The sequence below is a fragment of the Anabrus simplex genome, chromosome 9 (genome assembly GCF_040414725.1).
Source record: "Anabrus simplex isolate iqAnaSimp1 chromosome 9, ASM4041472v1, whole genome shotgun sequence".
Lineage (NCBI taxonomy): Eukaryota > Metazoa > Arthropoda > Insecta > Orthoptera > Tettigoniidae > Anabrus > Anabrus simplex.
The window spans coordinates 101,289,879-101,316,577 of record NC_090273.1 but is presented as its reverse complement, the minus strand read 5'-3'; the positions used below and the strand labels follow the sequence as shown (position 1 = coordinate 101,316,577).

Here is a 26,699-nt window from a genome sequence, read left to right as displayed (position 1 = left end):
CCTGCGAATGTATTTGTGAAATAGAGAATGTTAAGTAGTTATTATAATAACTCACGAGCAACAAAGCCTCAACCTTTTTTTTTTCTTTCTTTCACATTACACTATATAAAGTACATTATAATATTCCTTAATCACGAGGAATTATCGGTGTCGAGGAGGGGGTATGTTCACTCCTTGTAGGCCCATAAGAGCAATACTGTTTTCTTAACATGCAGTGATCTTATATATATATATATATATATATATATATATATATATATATAGAGAGAGAGAGAGAGAGAGAGAGTAATTTGATTGTTGACAGTTTAATTCTAAAGAAATATACATATCGTCAAGACAAAGTTTCGTCAGACCAGGATGTTCAGTAGACATCGGATCTGTATGCTTTATAAATTACTAATATAAGCATGCAACTATGCTGCAAAATGTGGTGAAATATGCGCTTGAGTATGCACTTATTTTCATGCTATTAAGCATTTTTATGAAATGCAAACGTAAGAGTCCGTTACTAGACTAACTTAATGCATTTCACCCACACCAACACATAAAATCATGATCATGAATAAAAAAAAGCTGTATGAAAAATGAAATAGTACACTCTACTTACAATACACACCGAGCTCGATAGCTGCAATCGCTTCAGTGCGGCCAGTATCCAGTAATCGGGAGATAGTGGGTTCGAGCCCCACTGTCGACAGCCCTGAAGATGGTTTTCCGTGGTTTCCCATTTTCACACCAGGCAAATGCCGGGGCTGTACCGTAATTAAGGCCACGGCCGCTTCCTTCCAATTCCTAGGCCATTCCTATCCCATCGTCGCCATAAGACACATCTGTGTCGGTGCGACGTAAAGCAAAAAAAAAAAAAAAAAAAAAAAAACAGAAAAAAAAAAACAAACAAACCTTACAGTACAGCTGCAGGTGTCCCACTAATGCATAGTTTGCGAATCGTGTCAATCTGTCTCAGTCTATCAGTGTTCACTGATAAAACATATGCACACGTCTCCTAGATAAGACATTGTTAATCAATACACAGGATACATCACAATTTGTAAGGTTCTAAGAAAATCGTGTAAAAAACAAACGTTCCATTTCCAAGAAAAATTTGACGGTTGGGTTTAATTCTACAGAAACAGGATAATTTCTCTGCTTTGGAAATTGTAAGTCATTTTGTATCGATTCTACAAGAAATTGAACTGTTTGTTTAGATAAACGCAACCTCTCCACAAATTTTCTGTGACTTAAGTTTTTCACTATTATACCTTTGCGCTCATTTTCATTCTGTGTCGAATATTCCAGATACAGCAGTTCATCTTCAAAATCATCTTGAAATCTGGCAGCCATTTTATATGCATTCTCAATCACTGTTCATGTGTGGTAATCGCTCGAAGTTGATTGTTTGACTTTAACAGACAGTAATCAGAGATTTAAATAGTAATCAGGAATGATTCTCCACAGCTTCATTTAAACAAGGCTTAAGAAGAATCTTAAACGCTTCGTGCACTTGACCATTAGTGCGACGGTAAACCACTAGTAAGTAAAAAACAACATTCCATTCTCGGCAATTAAAAAGTTGGCAGCGAGCGGCGATAAAAAGTAGACAGTGTGCGAGAGGCTTTGCTTGCAACTCGCTTTGGAGCATTCATTGTACGCTAGAACAATATACAGCCCCGTAGACTTGTTAAATTCGTCTGTGGAATTGACTCATACCATCTGACAGGTACCAAATAATCGCCCAAGTTCCTGCCTCAACGCAGTCTCACTGTTCCGTATCATCATAAATAACATGTTGATGGATGGTGAGAAAGTTACCCGACAGCACATTTTACAACGAAAGCGAACTTGCAGTGCAAGCGGGTCGCTGTCAGAAGCAGTTATAGAAGGCCGTGGTTCTGTGAACGGTACTGCATGTGGCTTGTACTAACAGGTCAGGTCAGAGTCACGCTCGTGCCTCGCTGGTTCCCCCGTCTGCAATAGGCAATGGCATACGTCCATTGTTGACGCTGTAAGCACGTATTAATTTACTTTCGACTTAGTTTAGCACCTTGGTCGCCATTTACTTCTCATTAGTTACTAACTCTTGTACCCATCCTTGACGGGCTAGATTTTGTACATCTTCAGCAGAAACGCCATCTTGAGGAGACAGTGGCGGCAGAAACAAGAAGTCAGCCACTGTTATATTGTTGACCCGTTTTAAAGGCTACCTGATTTTTCAGGTGAAAATTCCGACATTGAATTGAACCTTGGCCGTTCGGGAGGAAAGCCAGCTGCTATGCCACTACGGTAATCACGCCCCTCCCAAATTAGATTCTACTTTATTTTTTTTTTGCTTTACGTCGCACCGACACAGATAGGTCTTACGGCGACGATGGGACCGGGAAGGGCTGGGAGTGGGAAGGAAGCGGCCGTGGTTTTAATTAAGGTACAGCCCCAGCATTTGCCTGGTGTGAAAATCGGAAACCACGGAAAATCATCTTCAGGGCTGTCGACAGTGGGGTTCGAACCTACTATCTCCCGAATACTGGATACTGGCCGCACTTAAGCGACTGCAGCTATCGAGCTCGGTGATTCTACTTCTGATTGTGTGAAAACTACTGTAATTAAAGCTTATAAACTAAAAAAAAAACCACGAAAGATCCTGAGAAAAATCATGGGGCCCCATTAAAGAGGGAGGTGAATACAAAATTAAACATAACAACGAGCTTTACAAACAATTAGAGCTATGAGAAAGAGGAGACTTATCTTCTACGGTCAGAATGGGCAACAAAGAATCTTCAGCACCCTTAGTAGAGGGAAGGGGACAAATGTTAAATGGACGAAACTGGTTCGAAAAGACCTAGGATTTTTAAAAATTGATCCCAAAGATATATTCAACAGGGATGAATTTAGAATGTCACTTACAGCTAAACACTGCGTTCTGGAGTGGAAGTGAAGTGGAAAGGAAAGCAACCCATAGCGCAAAAAAATACTGGACTAAGAAGAAAGGTCACCACGTGGTCCAAGCAGCCTCAGCGAAACGAGAAGAACTGAAGTTTATAAGTGCAAGTTAGTAAGGGGTTCTCTATTCGAGGCGGCTACGGCGTCTTCGGCTCATGTGGAATGACGTAGGTTCGAATCCCTGCGAGTGAGCCGAAAAATTTAGAAGTATGACTTCCGCTCCTAGCGAGGCACATGGCTCTGGGGCTCACTCAGCCTATAACAGATACGAGTTTTCTTCCTGGTCTTTTCTCAGTTCGTGAGTCGACACTTTGTATGAATGCTCAGTTTTCCGGCCGGATGACATTTCTGACGCCAAAGAGTTGTATTCCCAATTGCATGTTTCTCTGGTGGTTTGTAGTGTCATGTGAATGTAAATGGAGATGTGTATTGAGACGAATCGAAGTTCCGAGTATGCGGTAAAATAAGTAGCCTATAACTCGGGACCGCGACGTATCGAAGTGTTGTTCGTTTCAGCTAAGATTTGTGAGAAAACTTCGACTATGTGTGTAGAAATTGTCGAATAGTTGAATTTTGCGAATATTTACGAATTATCTCAATTTTTATTTATTTATTTAAAGAAGGCCCATTACTACCGCAAATGGAAAAAAAGAAAAAAATGAACCGCAGAGAATCGAACAAGCCCAAGATGTCCGAGGCTGGGTGTTAGAGAGCACAATATGTATATTCACTCAAATAATAATAATAATAATAATAATAATAATAATAATGAGCGAATGATGGATAGAACCTAATATGTCTGAAAAAGAAGCCTTTGCTTCACGCATGAATAAAATTGAAATGGCTTACCCTCTGACTAAAAATGTCTATAACAAAAGATCTATATCTCTGAATGCAAAAATTAAACACTATTGCACTGTCATCCGGTCAGAGGCTCTATATGCAATGGAATGTCTCGCCATGAACAAAAAAGGCATGATGGAGAAATTGGAGGCCAAGGAAAGGAAGATTGTGAGGAAAATCCTAAGTCCAGTCAAAGACAACGGTGAGTTTAGGAGACGGCACAACCAGGATGTGTACTCGCATGTGGAGAAAATAATCGACGTGGTGCGAAAAAGGATGATTTTTTTTATGGACACATGACCCGAATGAAGTCAACAAGGTTAACCAACCGCATTTCCACTTTCCTCCAAGAGAAAAAGGCAAAGGGGGCATGGTTCAGTGAGGTACAGAAAGATCTGCAGGAGATTGGGATCTCATTTGAAGATATCCAGGAGCGTGACCCAGTTAAGAAAAAACTCCCAAGAATATCAGAGTTTCCAACCAAAGCCGAAGCTGAAAACTGGAAAGGCATGGATGAAAGAGCGAAAGTAGCAATACCATCTACGAATGAAGGAATACTGGACCAACATTAAAGCTCAAAGGAAACAGTTGAAATGACGTGGTCCTTAGTTGGCCGAAACGAAACAAGAAGAAGAATGAGCGAATGGTAGTGCGGCCAGTATCCAGTATTCGGGAGATCGTGGGTTCGAACCCCACTGTCAGCAGCCCTAAAGATGGTTTTCCGTGGTTTCCCATTTTCACACCAGGCAAATACTGGGGCTGTACCTTAATTAAGGCCACGGCCGCTTCCTTCCCACTCCTAGCCCCTTCCTGCCTCATCGTTGTCATAAGACCTATCTGTGTCGGTGCGACGTAAAGAAAAATAACAACAACAAAAAAAAGATAAAATCGACAGTTCTAGCCTTTCAGGCAAGAAACTCAATGTTGAAAACATCGTAGGGATATGAGCTACGAATTTTAGGTAAATAAATAGAATGAAGAATATATTCTTTATCTATTTCCAAAAATTACAATCCTTTTCTTAATCATCGTTATCCGGTTGATTAGATTAGCAGTTTGCCTTTTTCTACAACTTCGAGGGCTGATTAGATTAGCAGTTTGCCTTTTTCTACAACTACCAGCGCTGATTAGATTAGCAGTTTGCCTTTTTCTACAACTACGAGCGCTGATTAGATTAGCAGTTTGCCTTTTTCTACAACTACCAGCGCTGATTAGATTAGCAGTTTGCCTTTTTCTACAACTACGAGCGCTGGTTAGATTAGCAGTTTGCCTTTTTCTACAACTACCAGCGCTGATTAGATTAGCAGTTTGCCTTTTTCTACAACTACCAGCGCTGATTAGATTAGCAGTTTGCCTTTTTCTACAACTACGAGCGCTGATTAGATTAGCAGTTTGCCTTTTTCTACAACTACGAGCGCTGGTTAGATTAGCAGTTTGCCTTTTTCTACAACTACCAGCGCTGATTAGATTAGCAGTTTGCCTTTTTCTACAACTACCAGCGCTGATTAGATTAGCAGTTTGCCTTTTTCTACAACTACGAGCGCTGATTAGATTAGCAGTTTGCCTTTTTCTACAACTACGAGCGCTGGTTAGATTAGCAGTTTGCCTTTTTCTACAACTACCAGCGCTGATTAGATTAGCAGTTTGCCTTTTTCTACAACTACGAGCACTGATTAGATTAGCAGTTTGCCTTTTTCTACAACTACGAGCGCTGATTAGATTAGCAGTTTGCCTTTTTCTACAACTACGAGCGCTGATTAGATTAGCAGTTTGCCTTTTTCTACAACTACCAGCGCTGGTTAGATTAGCAGTTTGCCTTTTTCTACAACTACCAGCGCTGATTAGATTAGCAGTTTGCCTTTTTCTACAACTACCAGCGCTGATTAGATTAGCAGTTTGCCTTTTTCTACAACTACGAGCGCTGGTTAGATTAGCAGTTTGCCTTTTTCTACAACTACCAGCGCTGATTAGATTAGCAGTTTGCCTTTTTCTACAACTACGAGCACTGATTAGATTAGCAGTTTGCCTTTTTCTACAACTACGAGCGCTGATTAGATTAGCAGTTTGCCTTTTTCTACAACTACGAGCGCTGATTAGATTAGCAGTTTGCCTTTTTCTACAACTACCAGCGCTGATTAGATTAGCAGTTTGCCTTTTTCTACAACTACGAGCGCTGATTAGATTAGCAGTTTGCCTTTTTCTACAACTACGAGCGCTGATTAGATTAGCAGTTTGCCTTTTTCTACAACTACCAGCGCTGATTAGATTAGCAGTTTGCCTTTTTCTACAACTACCAGCGCTGATTAGATTAGCAGTTTGCCTTTTTCTACAACTACGAGCGCTGATTAGATTAGCAGTTTGCCTTTTTCTACAACTACGAGCGCTGATTAGATTAGCAGTTTGCCTTTTTCTACAACTACGAGCGCTGGTTAGATTAGCAGTTTGCCTTTTTCTACAACTACGAGCGCTGGTTAGATTAGTAGTTTGCCTTTTTCTACAACTACGAGCACTGATTAGATTAGTAGTTTGCCTTTTTTCTACAACTACGAACGCTGATTAGATTAGTAGTTTGCCTTTTTCTACAACTACGAGCGCTGATTAGATTAGTAGTTTGCCTTTTTTCTACAACTACGAGCGCTGATTAGATTAGTAGTTTGCCTTTTTCTACAACTACGAGCGCTAATGTGGGTCAGTGCAGTGTTTCACTTAAATCCTTATATTTACATTCAGTGTGGACGTTTTTTAAAAAAATCGCGAAGTTCCTGAGGGTATTGAAACAAGGAGCACATTACAGAAAGAATTATGTAAATAAATAAATTTGGCCAGGATTTGAATAAAAAACAAAACGAGTAAAGAAACAAGCCATTTCAGGCTGTTTTTCCAGAACTGCATTTAGGCCGGAAGTGATTTTCGAAATTTGTTCTTTTAGTTTGATAGAGCTATCCAAGACTCACAATTTAAAACCTTTTTCGGCCTTTTAACCCTTCAACTTTCGGCACAATTGAGGGAACTGTTTAATTTTGTGTTTTTCGTAGTATGGACACCCCTACATTGCTAAGAATTGTTTTCAGCATTAAAAACCCTGTGTGTACCCACAACAAAATTTTATTTTTGAGAAAAGTGTACCTGTGAGGAACTTTACAGTACCATACTCATTCGTTTTTGTTTTCTTTGAGCAACGGTACAACATAGGAAATCCGAGGCAGATTTCACAACAGTCGCCAAGATAATAGTCAAACAAATTTCTCTCTCTATAAACCTAACTACGCATTCACCTCTTTTTAACACCCACTTAATGTATTCTAAGCCCAAAGATCTGGGGCCGTGGCTTCGGCACAGCCGATTATTATTATTATTATTATTATTATTATTATTATTATTATTATTATTATTATTATTATTATTATTATTATTATTTTGAAACTAATATCTAAGCATTTTTAGACAGATATTTTCGCGTAATGTTACGAGTTTTATACAAACTTTTTCACGGAAAGGGGGTTTGCCTGGCCGAGGCGGTAAAGGCGTGCTCGGTTCGCCCGGAAGGACGTGGGTTCGAATCCCCGTCAGGAAGTCGTAAAATTTAAGAAACGAGATTTCCACTTCCGGAGGTGCATATGGCCCTGAGGTTCACTCAGCCTAAACAAAAAATGAGTACCAGGTTAATTCCTGGGGGCAAAGGTGGCTAGGCGTAGAGCTGACCACTCTACCCCATCACGTGCCGAGGTTAACAATGGTGGAAGCCTTTACCTTCCACTCCTCCAAGGGCCTTCATGGCCTGTACGGAGGTGCCTTTACTTTGCTTTTCACGAAAAGACCTCCAGCACAACTTGGTTATTGCTCTCCTTCGCCGTTTACTTCATTTTTTTCTCCCCCCGACAGATTCTTATATTGACCTCTCACCTAATTGAGGCAATCCTGATTGCTGGTAAAAATAGATTTAAATTGCTTCAGCAGATGGTTTTGCTCTCCGCCTTGATTAGAGGTTGGCGAGGTCAGTTCGTGGAGTCTCAGGTCTAAGAAGTTGCGATTCTAGCTTGCTACCTTTGTGTTCTTTAACGGGCTGACGTGCGAGACATGACCTAAATCCTGTTGGTTAGATAGACGTAGTATTCTAACTTCACAACGATAAGTTGCGTTTGGCCGAAAGAAATCAATCTGAATCCGACTTAAATAATCATGAAAGAAATGGTAACAGGTTATTGATCTAGAATAGCGTGTCTCAAGCGGTGGTACGCGGTAGGCGGAAGATAACTTAGTAACAGCCGAGAAAGACGAAATCTACTAGTCAAATGCACAAAAAATAGACGATCTGCTGAACAATATACAGTAAGAGAAGAAACCCCCTGAACAGCTGTTTACTACTACTGAAAAAATGTTTTTCTTCTTGTACATTCATAAAATATAAATACATCAAGAAGCTTAATGCAGTCCGAAATGAAGACAGTTTCTCGCATGTTCTCAGCCTGCATTTCAAACATCAAAACAAGTCCAAGGATTATGAATGAGTTACGAATTACGCATATTTTTTGCAAGTATCTCATTTCTGACAGTCTTCTTGATGTACGATTATTTTACATGAGACCATAAATATTGTTATTAGTTTACGTAATACTATTTCTACTATACAACGGGAGTTAATCGTAATATTAGTCGTATTACATTCTTGTGTCGGGTTTTAAGAAAAGAGAAATGAAAATTCTCTTGCTGCAATGGGGGGATAAAAGCTATCCATCACCTGGCAACACTGCAGTGAGTATTTCACACCAAGTGTTCTAGTGGTACACTTGCTCTAGTGTATGTGCTTTTATTTCCTACTACAGTACTTTGAAGATAAGACAGACTGGACTTTATACCGTTTCTACTCCCTGTGGGTGGGACATTGTAACCGTCCAGGCTTCTCCAGCCCTACTAATTTAATATAATATCATTTTACGCGATATCATTTGATATCGAGTTTATCCGCCATCGGCAATTATTCGTTATAACATATTTATTCAACGTCAATCATTTGTAATCAAGGCCTTTTGGAATCATATTGTATATATGATAACATCGTTTTATTATTTAAATTATTATATTATGCAGGATAGGAATTCATTATGTTGTAAATACGGTCAATATGTTGAGACATAGTTGTTTTCATTTCATCTCATATTTGTGTATACGGAGGGTTATTCTTGAAGCTGGGGATTTTGCGTGACTCATGGGTTTGGCGAAGGCAGAAAACAGCGACCCGCGCGCGAGGCTTGCATACCAGCAGAGTACATCATCGCCACGCCTACTGGACTCGACAAGAAAGAAGAGAAGGGGAGATGATAATGCGATCTACGAATCAGATGTTTCGTTATATAGAGATCTGAAATTAAGCTGTTACCAAGAGTGGGGGAGCCCGGTGATATTATCAAGTGCGGAGCGAGATACTTACGGATACTCCATCACTACTACTTCTACTGTGAACATCTACTTTGATCGACGTTATTGATTTTTGAAACAGTGTGTGGTCGCTCGCGACATAGTTATTTTTGTACAATTTGTTGTCGCTTCGATACAGTACTTAGGTGCGGTAATGTTATCGGATCTGCGTGAGACGAAACAAGCTTACGGCTTGTGTTATTTTCAGTAAATATTCTGGACGAAGAACTATGTTTAGTTCAAGTCTACGGAATTTGGTACAAGTCTGTACCGTATAAATAGTATAGCTCAGTTGGATTGAGACTTCTACTAATATGGAAAAATTCATATCTCTAAATTTTCTCCTCATACGATCAACGCTGATCAGTTTTTACAAGTATAGGGCCAATGTCTAATTTAAAGACTAGGCAAGCAGGGAGTGCTAGTCCAGATAGCCCGTACCATATCAGAGAAGAAAGGAAGGATGTCCATGGAGCCAATTCTACATCGAGAAGAAGAGAACGAGTAACCACGGAAACCAGATGACTTCAACGAAAGCTGCAATTGGTGAGCTTCAATTAGATAAAGAAAGCAATTAGTAAATTCAGTAAAGTAAACTCTAAATTCCTCCACGCTTTAAGGAAACTTTTCCTATTCATCTCATTTTTTTTGTATAATAAATTCATTTGTATTTTATATTGCGTTAATTTTCTTTCTTAAGCGATACTTAATGGTTAATTATTTAAAATCCTACCCCTGTGATTTAAGTATAAGTCTCTATGCTAGTAAATATAAATTTTGGTTTACAGTTTTGTTTAAAACTGTAACCCTGGCGCCCAAACATCACATAGAGAAATGGGAAACCATGGAATGTTAATTGTTTCTATTTGCGTGGCAATTTGCGGGCAAGCCACAAATAGTTTATTTGATATTCATGTGTCCCAAGATAATAACTTTCATCTCCCCAAGTGTTTTGATGAGGGTTCGAACAGTTACAACACGCAGACGAAGAATACACCCACAGTATCCCCTGCCTGTCGTAAGAGGCAACTAAGAGAGGCGACCAGGGGATGATGAAGTTAGAACCATGAGACAACTAGTGATTAGTACCATTTCTTGAGGAACACCATGGGTCGACGTTACTTCCGATTAGTACCACCATGTGAGGAACACCCTGGATCTACAGTACGTTACCTAGGAGACCCATGACGCCATGGGTCTGGGCGTTGCTTGTGGTTAGTAGCATCCTTTGTACCCCGCCGGGGGGGGGGGGCACTGCTGCGCGAACTAATGTCCATGCGAGAAAAGGTACCGTACGCTGCGCTAGAACGTGTCGGTTTCCCTGTGTTCAGAATGGTCTGCGTTACCATGGGTAGTACACTATATGAACAACGCCGCAGGTTTAGGTTGCCTCTGTATAGTGCCACTTTGTGAGGAACACTACGGGTTTGGTTGATGTCCATGATTAGTATCACTTTGTGGCTCCATGGCTAAATGGTTAGCGTGATGGCCTTTGGTCACAGGGGTCCCTGGTTCGATTCCCGGCGGGGTCGGGTATTTTAACCATAATTGGTTAAATTCGCAGGCACGGAGGCTGGATTTATGCGTCGTCTTCATCACCATTTCATCCTCATCACGACGCGCAGGTCGCCTAGTTGAGTCAACTCAAAAGATCTGCATCTGGCGAGCCGAACTTGTCCTCGGACACTCCCGGCACTAAAGCCATACGGCATATCAGTACCACTTTGGGAAGAACACCATGGGTCTGTGTTGCCTGTGGGTGGTACCTTAATGTGTTACACGCCGTGGGTTTGCATTGCCTATGATTAGTACCACCAGATGAGGGGCACGTAGAGTATACGCGGCCTGTGATTAGTTCCATTACGTGAGGAACTTGCCTTTCCTGGCGGGACCTAGTGTTTACAGTGCACTATGTCTTCTAGTATAGGCTAGAGCAATTTTGTTACTTTCATTGACCTGTCTGTCTTACCCTTGCCTTTGACAATATGAAAGTGACAGAGGTATGAGCGATGCTAGTAATCCCATTCCTTATGCAGCCAGTCCTTGCTATGAATGGTGTGAAAATGTTGCTCATAGGGTCGGATGATGCATGCATTTCAGTGGGCTTGGCAGACTGATATGTAATAGCAACGTCTGGCTCGGTGAGGAAAGCAACGGGAAACTACCTCACTCCTCATTTCCCTGGTACGCCTCTTCAGTGATGCCTAGGCCATCTATGACAGCTAATGGTGGAGCTGTTGAGGATCCAACCAGCCTTAGGGCGGCGGATCAAACATACAGTACATACATGTGTGGAACACCATGGGTCTGTATTGCCTGCGAGTGGTGCCATTATGTGTGACTTACCATGGTTCTGCTTTACCAGTGATTAGTACCATTATGAGGGGCCGGTGACCTGGTTTTTGGACCCTTTTTTAATAATAAGCATCATCTCAGAAAAGGAGGCATTGTGAGTTGGATCCACTGATTGTTTTGGATTCATGGTCATTTTTTCATCATCGTTCATTTTATATTTTAGTCAGTAGATACATAGTGTTTTAATTATCGTTTCATTTCGTTGCACTTCGTAACATTAGGGGCCGATGACCTAGCTGTTAGGCCCATTTAAACATCATCTATACCGTTTCTGTGGGGTTCATACAGTTGCTGTTAGTGATCACTGATCCTGGGGGCAGACTTGCCAGATCTCATATGTTATGTTCCTATGCATTATTTGTTTAGTCATCGTAATTCTTTTCATACCTTGCCTTGCAGCACTTAAAAAACTGGTAGAATGATGTAATTATTCCGTAATATTCATGAAATTTCTTCTCCGCCTCAATTGCTTATTCACTGTCAGAATTGCTGCCGGTTGGACTGCATAACTGTACACCGTTATATTTCTCAAGGTTCCCAGTGACGGACGACGCTTTAGTTGTTGAAAATAACCCACTATTAATAAAAACGTATTATTACTCATAATTAAATTAGCATAATACTGCTTAAGGGTGAGGTTTTATTTTTCGATTTTCGGAGTTCAGAATATTTCATATCCTAAATGACCTTTATTTCATAATTTACTTGAACAAACAGTTTGAAGGTTGTATCAATACTGTGCAATTTTTTTCTGTAAATACTGTAGTAGACGGATTTACAATTATCTGGGGTTTTTTTTTCGAATTGACATGCTTGCTTTTCTGATTTTGTCTTAAGGATTGAGTATTCCGACAACTTCATTTTTATTATTAAAATATTCACTCTTCAGGCTTATTAAATCCATGAATAACCAATACTGTTAAGAATAATTTCTTCATTTGTAGGGTGTCATGTTGAAGGTATGGCATATTACGTGTGATAACGTCTCACTCCTCACTTTAACAAAATTCGATCCATCGATCGACTACTGGTGGCGATTAACGGTATAATGTAATATTCTACAATATTATCACGACTGTTCGCGTGAAAGACTTCTACAGTATTAATTAAATAAATGTAATATTCTACAATATTATCTCGACTGTTCACGAGGAAGTCTTTTACAATATTAATTAATTAAATGTAATAGTCTTCAATATTATCTCGACTGTTCACAAGAAAGTCTTTTTCAATATTAATTAATTAAATATAATATTCTACAATATTATCTCAGTTGTTCACGAGAAAGACTTTTACAATATTAATTAATTAAATGTAATATTGTACAATATTATCTCGACTGTTCACGGGAAAGACTTTTACAATATTAATTAATAATTAATAATTAATTAAATGTAATATTCTACAATATTGTAGAAGTCTTCCTGGCAAACAGGCGAGATTTTCTTCTCAAGACGCAGAACAAAGTTCTGTGCCAAACGTAAAGCGTTTCACCTTGTTTTCTTGATACGGCATAAGCCCAAAAGCCCATACCATGTCTACAAGTACGGACCGTCAAAACATCAATATTAACAACGATAATTTCCTTTTGCCCTCGTGCACTGAAAATGAAGAATCAAATCAAATAAACGTTACTAAATAACGTTGTCTTGTATGCACAAACACGTTACATTTTCCACATAATATGTAAAATATGTAATATTACTTAGAATATGTAAAATGAAACTCGAGTGTAACAGTATCAGAATTGTTCCGGGGTATCTGTGGAACGCAGAGGGGAAAGAAGGTGCGGGCTTGAATGGGTCTATCTATAACCGGGGTTTCCAATTTGTAAGGGCTCGAGGGCCATATTGGAAACCTTAGTCATGTTCGCGAGCCGCACTTGAATAATAGGCCAATTTTCGTAAAATTCTGCATATAGTAGGCCTATTGAAGTACCATTAGGAAAAAATAATATGCATAATTCAATTGAAATGAAGATTTGATAATTTTAAATACTTAGGTAAAACATCCTTTTACAATTGCATAAAATGGTGAAATTTGGAGCCGGGCTGAGTGGCTCAGATGGTTGAAGCGCTGGCCTTCTGAAGTTGGTAGGTTCAATGTTAGATCATTCCGAAGGTGCTCAGATTCGTCAGCCTCGTGTCGATTGATTTACTGGCACGTAAAAGAACTCCTATGCGACAAAATTCCGGCACCTCGACGTCTCCGAAAAACATCAAAAGTAGTTAGTGGGACGTAAAAATCAATCATTATTATTATTATCATCTGAAATTTTGATTTTCAATTTTTAAAAATAAAAAATAATCCATTCAGATCAAGTGGATTTTTAAAAAGAGGAAATGATATTAAAGAAAGAACTCGTTTGGACTTGGGTCAATAACGAATATAAAAATTAATACATTTTTGAACGACTTATAAAATATTATTTTGTAACTACTCTTCACATTATTTATGAAAATGCTCTCGCGGGCCGCATTATATGGTTTAGCGGGCCACATGCGGCCCGCGGGCCGCCGTTTGGAAACCCCTGATCTCTAATATAAAAAAATGCGTTAAAACTTTAGAAGGTTATATTTCTTTTCCGAAAACAAACTTAATCTTTTTCATAACAATATTACAGGTACAAATAGCAATCATTAAACAAGATTGGGAAAGTCCAAGATTATTGATATTTACAGACTCTGGGCTTCAAGTCCCTAGTTTTACAATTCCGGAGATACCGGATCCAGTTTACACAATTTAAGTTAAAAATCGGGAACCATTAAGTCAAGGGCAGAAATCCCCCAAATCAAGAGCACTTGCTCCCAAAGTACAATATCTAGCCTCCCATAGGCACTCTTTACAGTTACAAAACTTGAAAAAGAGCTAACATCAAAAATCTTACACTCTCTGGCCTTCCATGGCCCAACTGGCAATTTGAAACAGGGGTATCTCGTACTCAACCTATAGGACCTTTGCTGAAAAGAACAGGTTAAGTAAATGGCCCAAAACACAAACTGAATGGAGGCGTACTGCGTTCCGAGATAATGAACACTGAAAAACCTAAAGGGGTGTAGGCCAATGAAACAGGGGCTATTGCCAAACTATTGCGGTGACTCGTATAGAAATTACATTAACACATTACAGGAGGAAAAACAGTCAGAGAAAAACGTAGTCACCCCAAACCAGGCCATGCAGGCGGTTGAGTACTACAACAGCACGGTACTGCGGGCCCGAGTCGGGGCAGGCCTCGCCGCGCCCAGGGCCTCCTGTAATCACCCGCAGCGACCCCGCCATCACAGTATCACACCGTCACTCTCTATCCCCGGTTTATAGTTAAAAATTTTATAAAGTTTTTACATTAGCTGGAAGAAAGTAACATTTTAGAAAAGTTGTTACATACTAAAGAGTCGGACCTTTCCCTCGAGTTAAACTGCAGAGGTAGCCAGAAAGAATAAAGTTATGTGGCCATTACCTTATAGATGTTCTGCTGCCGACGAAAGAGGCCGCCCGCCTCCTGCTTAACTCCCACACTCAGATAGACGACGATCAATTAGCCAAGAAACGTGAAAAGCCGCAGTTTATAAACCCTTAGGGAAGGTTCGAGATCATTGAAGACTAAACTAGCCACACCCTCTCAATTTTATTGGTAGAGTTCAAAAGTAACACTCAGAATCGAACAAGAAGCCTGTGATAGGTGGAAAATTAATTACAGAAATTAGTGATAGGCTAGATTCAAAACTGGCGGAAATAAAAAGGATATATTGCCAACCCAAAAATAAATGAACATCAATCAGTTACAAAAACCTAGAAATACAAAACTTCTTTAAATCATAAGTTCTTTCACTTTGCACCAGGGTGCATTAATATAGTCTTTTGGTAGTGTCATCTGTGGAAAAATGTCCAAACTTCTTGATGAATGGCAAACAAAACAATGAGAAATTCACTCAGGTTAGGAAACTGCACAATAACAAAATTACATAATATTTCGGTGGTGATATCTTCTGATTAAAGTTCTAAGTTCCTGTTGTATTAGTTTCCACTTTGTTTCGATAGAGGGGTTCATTAAGGCGCTAATTTTGAATGCGCGGCGTTGAGGTGTACCTCCCGGTATAAGAATCAGAATTCATACCTCCTACTCGACCCTTCTCCAGAAGGTGCTACGTGTTTTCGTTTTTGTTTCTCGTGTTTTATAATACTTGCTCCATATTTGAGTATGTTCTTATACAGTGATTTATAAATTTCGGTTCTTTGCTTGTTTCAGCGTGATGGGATGATCGGGCTGGGCGCGGGTGCTGCTGGGAGCGGCTCGGCCCGGGAGCGGGCCATGCAGGCGGTTGAGTACTACAACAGCACGGTACTGCGGGCCCGAGTCGGGGCAGGCCTCGCCGCACCCAGGGCCTCCTGTAATCACCCGCAGCGACCCCGCCATCACACCGTCCAGGAGGCATTGTACCGCTCCAATTCCAGCCTCGAGCTCATGCAGGTCAGTTCTGGTCTCTTCACCAACTTTGTAATTATCTCCAGTGGATCATGTGGTTTGGGAAATTCTTGGTATATTTTGCCTAAAACATGTTTTATGTGACTTTTTTATTTATTATTTTTACCCGGAAGAGGTCGGATGGCAGAGAAAAAACCGCAGATGTGTTCAAGTTCGTTTTGGTTGGAATATGGACGACGGATACCCTCAGTCATACCAGGGATGTACGTCTTGCGTACAGGTTAATAACCGCATACGACTTCTAAAGTGACAGTTTTCGTCGACAGAAATGGATGGCATAGAAGAAGATAAAAAAATATGAAATTTGATGGACAGTGTCGGAAATGAGCTGAAGGCCTTCAAATTGAATGGAATTTGATTAATGGGCAGCCTTGAAGATGAATTCGAGGATGATATGTTTGTTGTACAAAATCCACATGATGAGACTGGCAGTATATAAATCATTAATCGTGAGAGTGATTCTGAAGAGTCAAGAAACAAAAGCAAAGGAAGCGGGAAATAAATAAATAAATAAATAAATAAATAAATAAATAAATAAATAAATAAATAAATAAATAAATAAATGAAAATCACTACCAAATAATGCATAAAAATCATGTGTTACCGAGTTACTGAAGATCTTTGTAAGCACCCTGCGATTTCTTCCGACCTTATGAGGCTGAGAGAAACTCATTCCGGCTTTCAGCCCAGAATTAAAAGCCCTGGACTGGCCAGGAATCAAAGCCGGGTCATTCGTGTGAGAGGCAGTCGCGCTACCTCTGCACCACGGGGCAGGCGTTTTCCTAATAACTACGTATAAATATAACATCATTTTTTGAATGTGTACTGGAACATGTGAAACAAACGCTTGGATACTCCCTCTAAACCCGTATTCTCGAACTGGTCGTTAAAGACCGAGGATCTGTCTAATACGAGAGGTAATGGAATCGGTTGCGAAAGTCAAGCAATACCGCTGAAAATGTTATGCTGACCCGTGGAAATCCATTATCTGCAGACCAAGGCCCTTAGTGAGTCGTTGCACCATGGTTTGATTTTCCTGTATTTGGGAGACATATTGGAACATTTTCTATTTTAACGACAACGGGTACATGGAAAGAACGTCGGAAAGAAGAAAGTTGGATAGAACGCGTATGTCGTGGAGAGTATTTAACTTAAGATTATTTTTAATGTCTCAATTGACAGATAAAAGAGGAATAGTCTCTAACGTACAGGATGTATCCGTGATGATATTTCACACTTTCAGGGATGGTGGAGGACGGCATATGGATCAATTTGGGATAAGGAACCGTAGTCCGGAAACGTTCGAGTCAAAAGTTATTAATAATCCAAGTTGTTTAATGTCCTTCCGTTCTTAACAGCAGCAGTGTAGACATAGATGTACTTCCTACGTTTCTGGAACACATCCTACTTGCCGTTCGTCCAGCGTGATGGAGCTCCACCTCACTTTTGACTGAAGGTTCGTGAACACCTGGATCAGACATTCCCTGCAAAGTGGATAGGAAGAGGAAGTCCTGTTTCGTGGCCCGCTCGTTCACCTGATTTCACCCCACTTGATTTCTTGTTGTGGGGCCATGTAAAAAGCGTTGTGTATGAGACACCTGCCGAAACTGAAGGGGATCTCTTGGTAAGAATTCTCACTGCCTGCGACGCGGTTCAAACGACACCGGGGATATTCGAACGGGTACGACATAACTTCGTGCGACGATGCTATGCCTGCATGGACTCAAAGTGGGGAGGGGGCATTTGGAACATTCGCTTGTGAAAATTGTGCAGGTAAACGGACTTAAGTGCTAAACTTTTGACTCGATCGTTTCCGGAATATGGTTCCTTATCTCAAATTGATCCATTTGCCGACGTCCGTGAAAGTTTGTAATATCATTCCGGATACACTCTGTATAGCTAATTTCTCCTAACGACTAATATAAGGATGCATTGCTCTGGTCCAGCTTATTCATATACACCAGGGAAAACGGATTAAATACTTGTACGAAATGCAAACGTAATGTTCCTTGCTCCGACACAATACATAAAATCATTATCGTAAATAAGCAACAGAATGAAAAACAGAAAATCACACTTAATATGAAGAAACACACTCAAATACACATTATGTATGTTTGTTGGGTATTCAGCCCGAAGGCTGGTTTGATCCTGTGCAGCTCCGCCAACAGCTGTCATAAATAGCCTAGGCGTCACTGAAGAGGCGTACTAGGGAAATGAGTTTCCTGTTGCTTTCCTCACCGAGCCAGCAGTTGCTATTACATATCAGTCTGCCAAGCCCACTGAAATACATGCACCAACCGACCCTATGAGGGATAGTTTCACACCATTCATAACAGGGACTGGCTGCATAAGGAATGGTATTACTAGCATCACTCATACCTCAGTCACTTTCATATTGTCAAAGCCAAGGATGAGACTGAGGCAGGTCAATGAAAGTAACTAACAAATTTGATATAGACCATAACAGAAGACACAGTGCACTGTAAATACTACATCTCGCCAGCAAAGGCATAAATACACATTCCTATTTCATTTTACACTGCATACCTTATTCTTTCCCGTCCATACTTTGCTTTCCACTACGTTACCACAGTATTCTCCAAGTTTTCTGGTATAAATCTGTGGCGTTTGTTTTAAAACTTGCTTCAGTGCAGAGAATCATCTCTCTACATGTGCCAGGATAGTTCTTGAATTCGGGAGCGAGTGTAGACATTATGCTAGACCCACATTGTCAGTATCAGCCAAACACTTGTTTAGACTATAGCTCCATGATGTCGTACCCCGGATTTCGTTTAAGGGCATGTCCGAGCTTTCCTGGAATACCTTCCACTTCACGTTTCTTGTTCTCCATAATGTCCAGCGAATCACGAAGACGCAACCTACGTGTTTCTAACTTCATAATTGATTCTGGTATGATTTGGAAGTGTGTCTTGATAAGTGCCAGTTTCTTTTTGAAGCGTTTTATTGCCGAAAGAGTTCACGGTATTAATTACTGTACATTTTCTTGAAGACTCTCCGACTCGTTGGCTGAACGGTCAGCGTACTGGCCTTCGGTTCAGGGGGTCCCGGGTTCGATTCCCGACCGAGTCGGGAATTTTAACCTTAATTGGTTAATTCCATTGGCACGGGGGCTGAGTGTATGTGTTGTCTTCATCATCATTTCATCCTCATCACGACGCGTAGGTCGGCTACAGGCGTCAAATAGAAAGACCTGCACCTGGCGAGCCGAACCCGTCCTGGGATATCCCGGCACTAAAAGCCATACGACATTTCATTTCATTTCTTGAAGACTGCTTCTAAAACATGTTTAAATATGCACAATAAAAGTCGAAAACATACACAATAAATCCGAAATTTGAAATGTATGCACTAATCTTAATTATACGCAAAGTTGACATTGACAATATGTAAGTGAGGTATGAGCGATGCTAGTAATGCAGTTCTTTATGCAGCCAGTCCCTGCTATAAATGATGTGAAAATATTGGTCATAGGGTCGGTTGGTGCACGCATCTCAGTGTACTTGGTACACTGATATGTAATAGCAACTTCTGGCTCGTTGAAGAAAGCAATGGGAAACTACCTCACCCATTTCCCTAGTACTCCTCTTCAATGATGCCTACGCCTTCGATGACAGCCGTGGCAGAGCTGTGGAGGATACAATCAGCCTTAGGGCTGCGGATTGAACATAAATACACATACGTGTATTATTAATAATTCATCCTGTTTCACCTTCAGACGCACTTCCTGTCGGTTTTGGAGGTCTTTATATCAACAAACAAAATATGCGTTTGCGTACAAATTCGATGTCTAGTCACTATTCAGCACCACCCGTACTTCAGTAGCTTCCATACTGTCACAGGCATAACTGGGGCTGAGACTTCGGAGAAAAGGTACTGTATTCGACAAGACATAGCAACAGGCGGTTTAAAGTTCGTTCAATTTTCTCTTTTTCTCCACTATAACATAAGGTGCTTTTCTCACACCTTCAACTCGACCCGACCCAGTTAGGCAGAACGTGATAAATAGTTTGTATATAAGGAAACTATCGCGCTAGGGAGTGGTTTGAATAATTTAGTTGATGTTCTGTGAAAGCGAAAGTTATCCACTGATCGCTTATTTATGGAAATAAACTGTGTATTACTCACGTAGGTTATCTTCCTTTTTCGGGAAGTGACGTGAACAGGAAACATGAATATTGTTGTCGCTTCATTTTACCTTATGACGACTTCTGAATTATTATTATTATTATTATTATTATTATTATTATTATTATTATTATTATTATTATTATTATTATTATTATGTCCGCCTCCGTAGCGTAACGGGTAGTGTTATTAGTTGCCGTCGTTGGGAGCCCGGGTTCGATTGCCGGCACTGCCAGAAATTTAGGAATGGCAGGAGGGCTGGTATGTGGTTGAAATGGTACATACAGCTCACCTCCATTGGGAGTGTGCCTGAAAAGAGCTGCACCACTTGGAGATGAGGACACGAGTTTACTTATTATTATTATTATTATTATTATTATTATTATTATTATTATTATTATTATTATTATTACCATGTTTTAGTGGATCAGAGAGGTGTAAGATGGTGCTGGTGTGAATGGGTGGACAGAGAAAAAATGAGAGCGTAATTTAAAGCACTAAATTCTAAAATGTTATTTCTTTTTTTCTTTAATTTTAATATTTGATGGATAATCTGAATAAGCAACAACAAATAACAGTTCAAAAGCTCGTCAGCTCGTATAACAAGGTTGGACTATACGTCCAAAAATCAGCAACAATAGGGAAAATTATCGGCACAATACTTTACAAATGTAGCTCTAAAGGTAAGACTATTTCATAGAGCATATTTGCTCCACTCACTCACTTACATTCTAAGAGACTGAGCTCCAAAATTTTATAGAAGTCCAGCACACATTTCTTGCTAAATTTACACTAGATAAATTTCAAAAACAATATTTACTGTCGTTTCTGCTCGACTATCTATTTCACACTCTTCTATAAATAATGACGATATAACATGGGCAGTGAGTGTCTATTAAAATGGCCTAGCAGTACAAAGAAAAGGTTTAGAGAATTGGCCATGAACAGAATGCTAGGAGGCGAAACATTTGCACGTAAAATCCTACATGGGCTTATGGCCCGAAGTTGCAGAGGCTAAGCCTATACTACAGATAGATAGATAGATAGATAGATATGGTTTATTTTAACTGGGAAAGTTAGGGACACGTGTCCCTGTCTTACACTTAACCAGTGAAATACATAAATAACATAAAAATATATCAAATCTATATAAATAAAATTGTTTCTGTTTGTCTGTTTGTCTGTCTGTTTGTCTGTTCCACCATCACGTCGAAACGGCTGGATAGATCTCAACCAAACTTCATATTTAGAGTATACTGACCCCGGGGAAGGTTTCGATATGCATATCATTTTAAAATCTTTGAAAAGACGGGGGTTTTATAGGAAAAACGGTTTTCCTCCATTTTCTCTTATACTATTATAGGCAAAATATCGAATTTGTCGTATAAGGACGAGACAAAGCTCAATTTAATCCTCTTGACGCAAAGAACAAAACTCGGTAAGCCCTACGGGCCCGAAAACCATGTTTTAAGGCCCTAAAACCAACCGTTACGGAGATATTGGCACCACACTACCCCTGCTCTAGGAATCGGATAAAGAAATGAACTGCCGTAACCATGGCAACGTCAGCTCCAGGATTCTAGAGCAGTGAGATTATGCATGTACGTTTGGGCATAGCTGTCAACCAAAATAGGTACAAATAAGACTTAATATCTGGGAAAAAAATATACTGTTGTGTAAGGCACTCATAGGACTCCTTTGGGCGGGGATGGAAAGGGGGTGAAGAACGAGTGTAAAAATCTTACTATATATAGAAATGGAAGTGTGTGTGTAAATGACACATCTCCAACTAAACCACTGGAGCAATTTCAACCAAACTTGGTACACGAATCACTTACTATCGGGAGACGATCACTGTGGGGGGTAAGCCATCCCTAGCGCCCTTAAGGGAGAGGGTCAGGGGGGTGGTAGTTACAATAATAATCGAGAATAGTGTCGAATTCATAGTTTTCGGGGTCGCTGAGTTGAAAAGTGATACTCTAGAATTTTTTTAAAATCCAGCCCCCTTTTAGGTTGGGAGCAAAGGGTGGGGGGGTGGGGTGAGATATAGAAATAATTAAAAACAGTTTCGAATCCATAGATTTCAGGGTCTCTGAGATGAATAGTATTACTCCGGATTTTTTGCAAATCCAAGTGGGGAGCGAAGGGGGTGAGATATAAAATTAATCGAAAAACTACATATAAAAATATTATCTTCTTCTTCTTACTATATATAAAAATTGATGTATGTGTGTGCGTGGGTGTGTGGGTGTGTATATGACACATCTCCTCCTAAACCACTGGAGCAATTTCACCAAACGTGGTACACTTATCAATTAGTATCAGGAGACAAACCGCGTGAGGGTAAGACACCCCTAGCACCCTTTTGGCAGGGGGCGAGGGGAGTGGTATAAAAATAATCTTATAAATAAAGTTGTTCGTTTCTGTTTGTCTGTTTGTTTGTTTGTTTGTTTGTTTGTTTGTTTGTTTGTTTGTTTGTTTGTTTGTTTGGCTTAAGTGCGGCCAATATCCAGTATTCGGGAGATAGTAGGTTCGAACCCCACTGTCGGCAGCTCTGAAAATGGTTTTCCGTGGTTTCCCATTTTCACACCAGGCAAATGCTGGGGCTGTACCTTAATTAAGGCCACGGCCGATTCCTTCCAACTCCTATCCCTTCCCTGTCCCATCGTCGCCATAAGACCTATCTGTGTCGGTGCGACGTAAAGCAACTAGCAAAATAAAAAGAATAAAAATGTTTGTTTGTTCCACCATCACGTCGAAAGGGCTGGATAGATCTCAACCAAACTTCATATTTAGAGTATACTCACCCCGGGGAAGGTTTCGATATGCATATCATTTTAAAATCTTTGAAAAGACGGGGGTCTATAGGAAAACCACAACGGTCTTCCTCCATTTTCTCTTATACTATTGATTTTCTGCAAACTCTGTGGACCGTATGTGAAAGGTCTCTTCATCACAAACAACTTTCGTTGTGTTCATAATTTACCTTACTCTTCAAATGACGGAGAAATTTACTATTTTCTGCCGATACCATGCTCGGCATTGAGGGACCGACAGAGCGATAACGAATATATGGGTTACCATGGCAACGTCTCTGACTGCTTGCCAGCAGGGAAGTAACGTATTGTCATTTTCCTCATCATTCCTTTAAATTCGTGGTTGTTCCTTGGGTAGAAAGCAAGAGAGTCGTCAATCGGCCATTCTGCGGGATATTGGCGGAATATCATTGGAGGTTATAACCGTCCTCGAATAGCATAAGTAATAACACAAATATTCATCTTCTTATCTGATTACCTAAGAATCCCTGCGCCTAAATTTCTCTCCGATTACCGCTTTCTTATATCCATAACTCACTCCGGCATAATTTATTGAGGAGCATTTGATTTTCCAATACATTCACTTGGTATTTATATATTTGTCGTCATCCGGATGTCCTCTGTTATAATCTATTTTCTATTAATTTCAACTTACTAAACTGTATTACTTTCTTCCTTAATTACCACGTATGTATGCGAGTGCTAATCCCGAATGCTGTACACTCTTTCCTTTGAGGAAATATTCTAAGCTATGCAAATGTATAACTTCTGGCCCAGGAAAATTCCGAAATATGGATGCAATTTTAACGGCGGTGCAGACCTTCGTTTCGGGGTAATTGGTGGCTAATCAGTAAGTCGTATCAAAAGTCACAAAGCAAATTGCGTTTCATTTTGGAGAGATCTACAACTTTTGTCCTGTGACTTTTCGTCGTATTTCTATCCCTAATACATTAAACACAAGTTGATTTTGTACTTTTACACGTATGTTATCATTTGGCACACTTATAGGAAAGGTAGAATCATGACATTCGGCACGCACATTGACATGACCATTGGCAATGTTATAGCCAAATTTTATGATTCTAGCTGTCACATGAGAATCAAAAATATAAAGTAGCATTCAAAAACTGTACAAGATTTCACCCCATTCAATGACTCTAACTCAATCTAACCCATAAATAAAGGAGATACGAGAAGATGTCATAGGACCAACCATGTAGAGCACTGAAAGGGGCGTCTGATGGTGAAGTCCGTTTGTAGATACGTCGTACAGTTGCAAAGCAGTAACTATCGAAATAAAGGTCTACACTTCTAGAGTATGTCTGTACATTGACAATTTTGGCGAAATTTCCGTACAGTTATCCGTTTCAGGTGTAATAATGACCATCTGCATATATTCTGTTTTGGTGTCTGTCTGTTTGTTTGTTTGTCTGTTTGTCTAAAACTTGGAAACTACTGGATATATTTCCACCAAACTTGATATTTAGAATCCATCTGTCCTTTGGTAGGTTTTAGGGCAAGTATTGTTTCTGAATCCCTGAATTGACTGGGGGATTATACGAAACCGAAACCGTCATTTTGCAACCAAACTTAATGTAAATTTAGCTGCCGTAATGGAAATTCATTTCTAGGCCTTTTTCCTCATGTGCATCATTTCAATACGAGGATTAATAAGGGAGATATCATTAACGGACCGTTTTCCGGTACAAGTCCCACCGGACTTAACTCAAGAGCGGGTGCGTGTAAAGCGTATGTTTTACAACTTGAAAACTACTGAAGATATTTGAGTCAAACTTTATATTAACATCCACCTGTCCAACGGTAGGTGTTAATCGTCAATAACATTTCATGTTCCCGGAATGGACTGGCGGTTTATAGGGAACCGAAATGGTGATTTTACTCTTCCAGAATATATACAGTACAAGACCAACCTGACTGGAAATCGACCAAACATGATGGAATTCCATCTCTAAAACTTTTTTTCATGTGCATTTTTTCGACAGGAGGATTAATAAGGGAGATATCATAAACGGTCCGTTTTTCCGGTTAAGTCCAGCGGATATAGCCCAAAAGGTGTTGTACGTGGAGCAGGTTCCTTATTTATCTATGTAAATAAAATCGTAACTACTGTGTGCCTGTACATAGACTATTTTGTCGAAATTTTCGTACAGCTACACGCTTAAGGGGTAATAATGATCATCTGCATATTTTTTGGTTTAGTATCTTGAAAGTTCTACTTTTTACACTTCTCACTGAAAACCCAGATTGCGGCATAATCTGCCAGTCGAGAAAGAAAACTGAAATTTGGCAAAATTTTACGACTTAGCCTGTAACGGGCGGAAAACTTCCAAGAGCTTTACATTTTTCCCTTTCTATCCCGAAGAATATCGAAATATGGAGGCAATTTTAATGATGGTGCAGACCTTCGGGAAGTATCATCACATAACGGATGGCACAATCCCCGTTCAATTTGGAGTGATCTACAACCTTGGTCGTACGACTTTTTGTCGTATTTATATCCATTTTACGTTTGACTTTTCTCTATTTCTCGATCTTAAGTAAAGTAGTACTTTTCACATACATAATTCATACCTTCCATCACTTAGAGGAAAGATAGAATCATCATACTCTACACGAAAATTGGTCCACCCAGTAGCTATATGTGAGCCAAATGCTATGTATGTAGCTGTCACTTAATTATCCGAAAAGCAATGCAATGTGAGATAATCTTACACAAATTTTACCCAAGTTTCTAACTCAATCTGACCCATGAATAGATGAGATATCATATGACCAGCAATTTAGGCCGCTAAATCCGGCGTCTTATGGTACAATCTTTTCTCGATATGATGTACCGTTTAGAAGCAGTTAATCTGTAAATGAAGGTCTGCAATATTGTAAACAAGCACATACTTTCGTATGTCGAACTATATATATTCACTGATGTCGATTTTGTAGCGATCGAGAAAGGGTGTGTCTGCTATTGTAATCAGTACTCCGCACACCGACTATGACTGGCAGTAGGAATGGAGTCCTTCTCCAATTCCTGTGTAACTGGCATTAATGAGGCAGGCCTACCATTGTAATGAATAATTCACTTCTCGATTTGACTTTCAGAAGGCAAGGGAGCATGCAGCATACAGTCTTTGGCTGTAGGCAAGCGTTCCCGCAGTTATAAACAGATGTACCCATCTAAAATGTGACTGGCATTATGCATACTGGCCTGCTATTTTGATGGAAACTCATCAACTTGGTGTGACTGGCAGGAAGCTGGCTGGCAGTTGGAAAAGGGGCCTATCATTATAATGATAACTGCACAACTCAATTTTGACTGGTTGTAGGGAAGTTTCCTGCCATTATAATAAAAACTCTTCGATTTGTAATATGTCTGGAGGTAGGAAAGGGGGCCTGCAATTGTAACGGAAACTCCCCAAATAGATTGTGACCGCGCAGTAGGCAATGGGGCCTGCAATTATAATGTAAACTTCCCAACTCGATTGTGAATCGCAGTAGGGAAGTGAGCCTGTCGTTATCATCACAAATCCGTAACAAGCACTTTACACTGGAAACAACGTATGGGGACCTCTGCATATTGTTTCTCGGATAACGCTAAGAGACATGCTATTTTAAAACAATCTTATTTACTGCATGTACAGTATTTACTTCAATATTCGTATACAATGCAGAATACCGTAGCGAAGCAC

The 26,699-nt window shown here is 40.0% G+C and overlaps 1 protein-coding gene across 8 annotated transcripts in view; it reads left to right on the top strand.

The window, feature by feature from the left end:
• LOC136881241 (signal-induced proliferation-associated 1-like protein 2) overlaps positions 1-26,699 on the top strand; it is a 697,164-nt gene that overhangs the window by 539,016 nt on the left and 131,449 nt on the right. For all 8 annotated transcript variants that reach the window (XM_068229252.1, XM_068229258.1, XM_068229256.1 and 5 more), the window contains exon 2: positions 15,794-16,015. In XM_068229252.1, coding sequence (XP_068085353.1) covers positions 15,803-16,015 — 213 coding nt within the window. In that variant the 5' untranslated portion in view covers positions 15,794-15,802. The remainder of the gene's footprint in view (positions 1-15,793; positions 16,016-26,699) is intronic.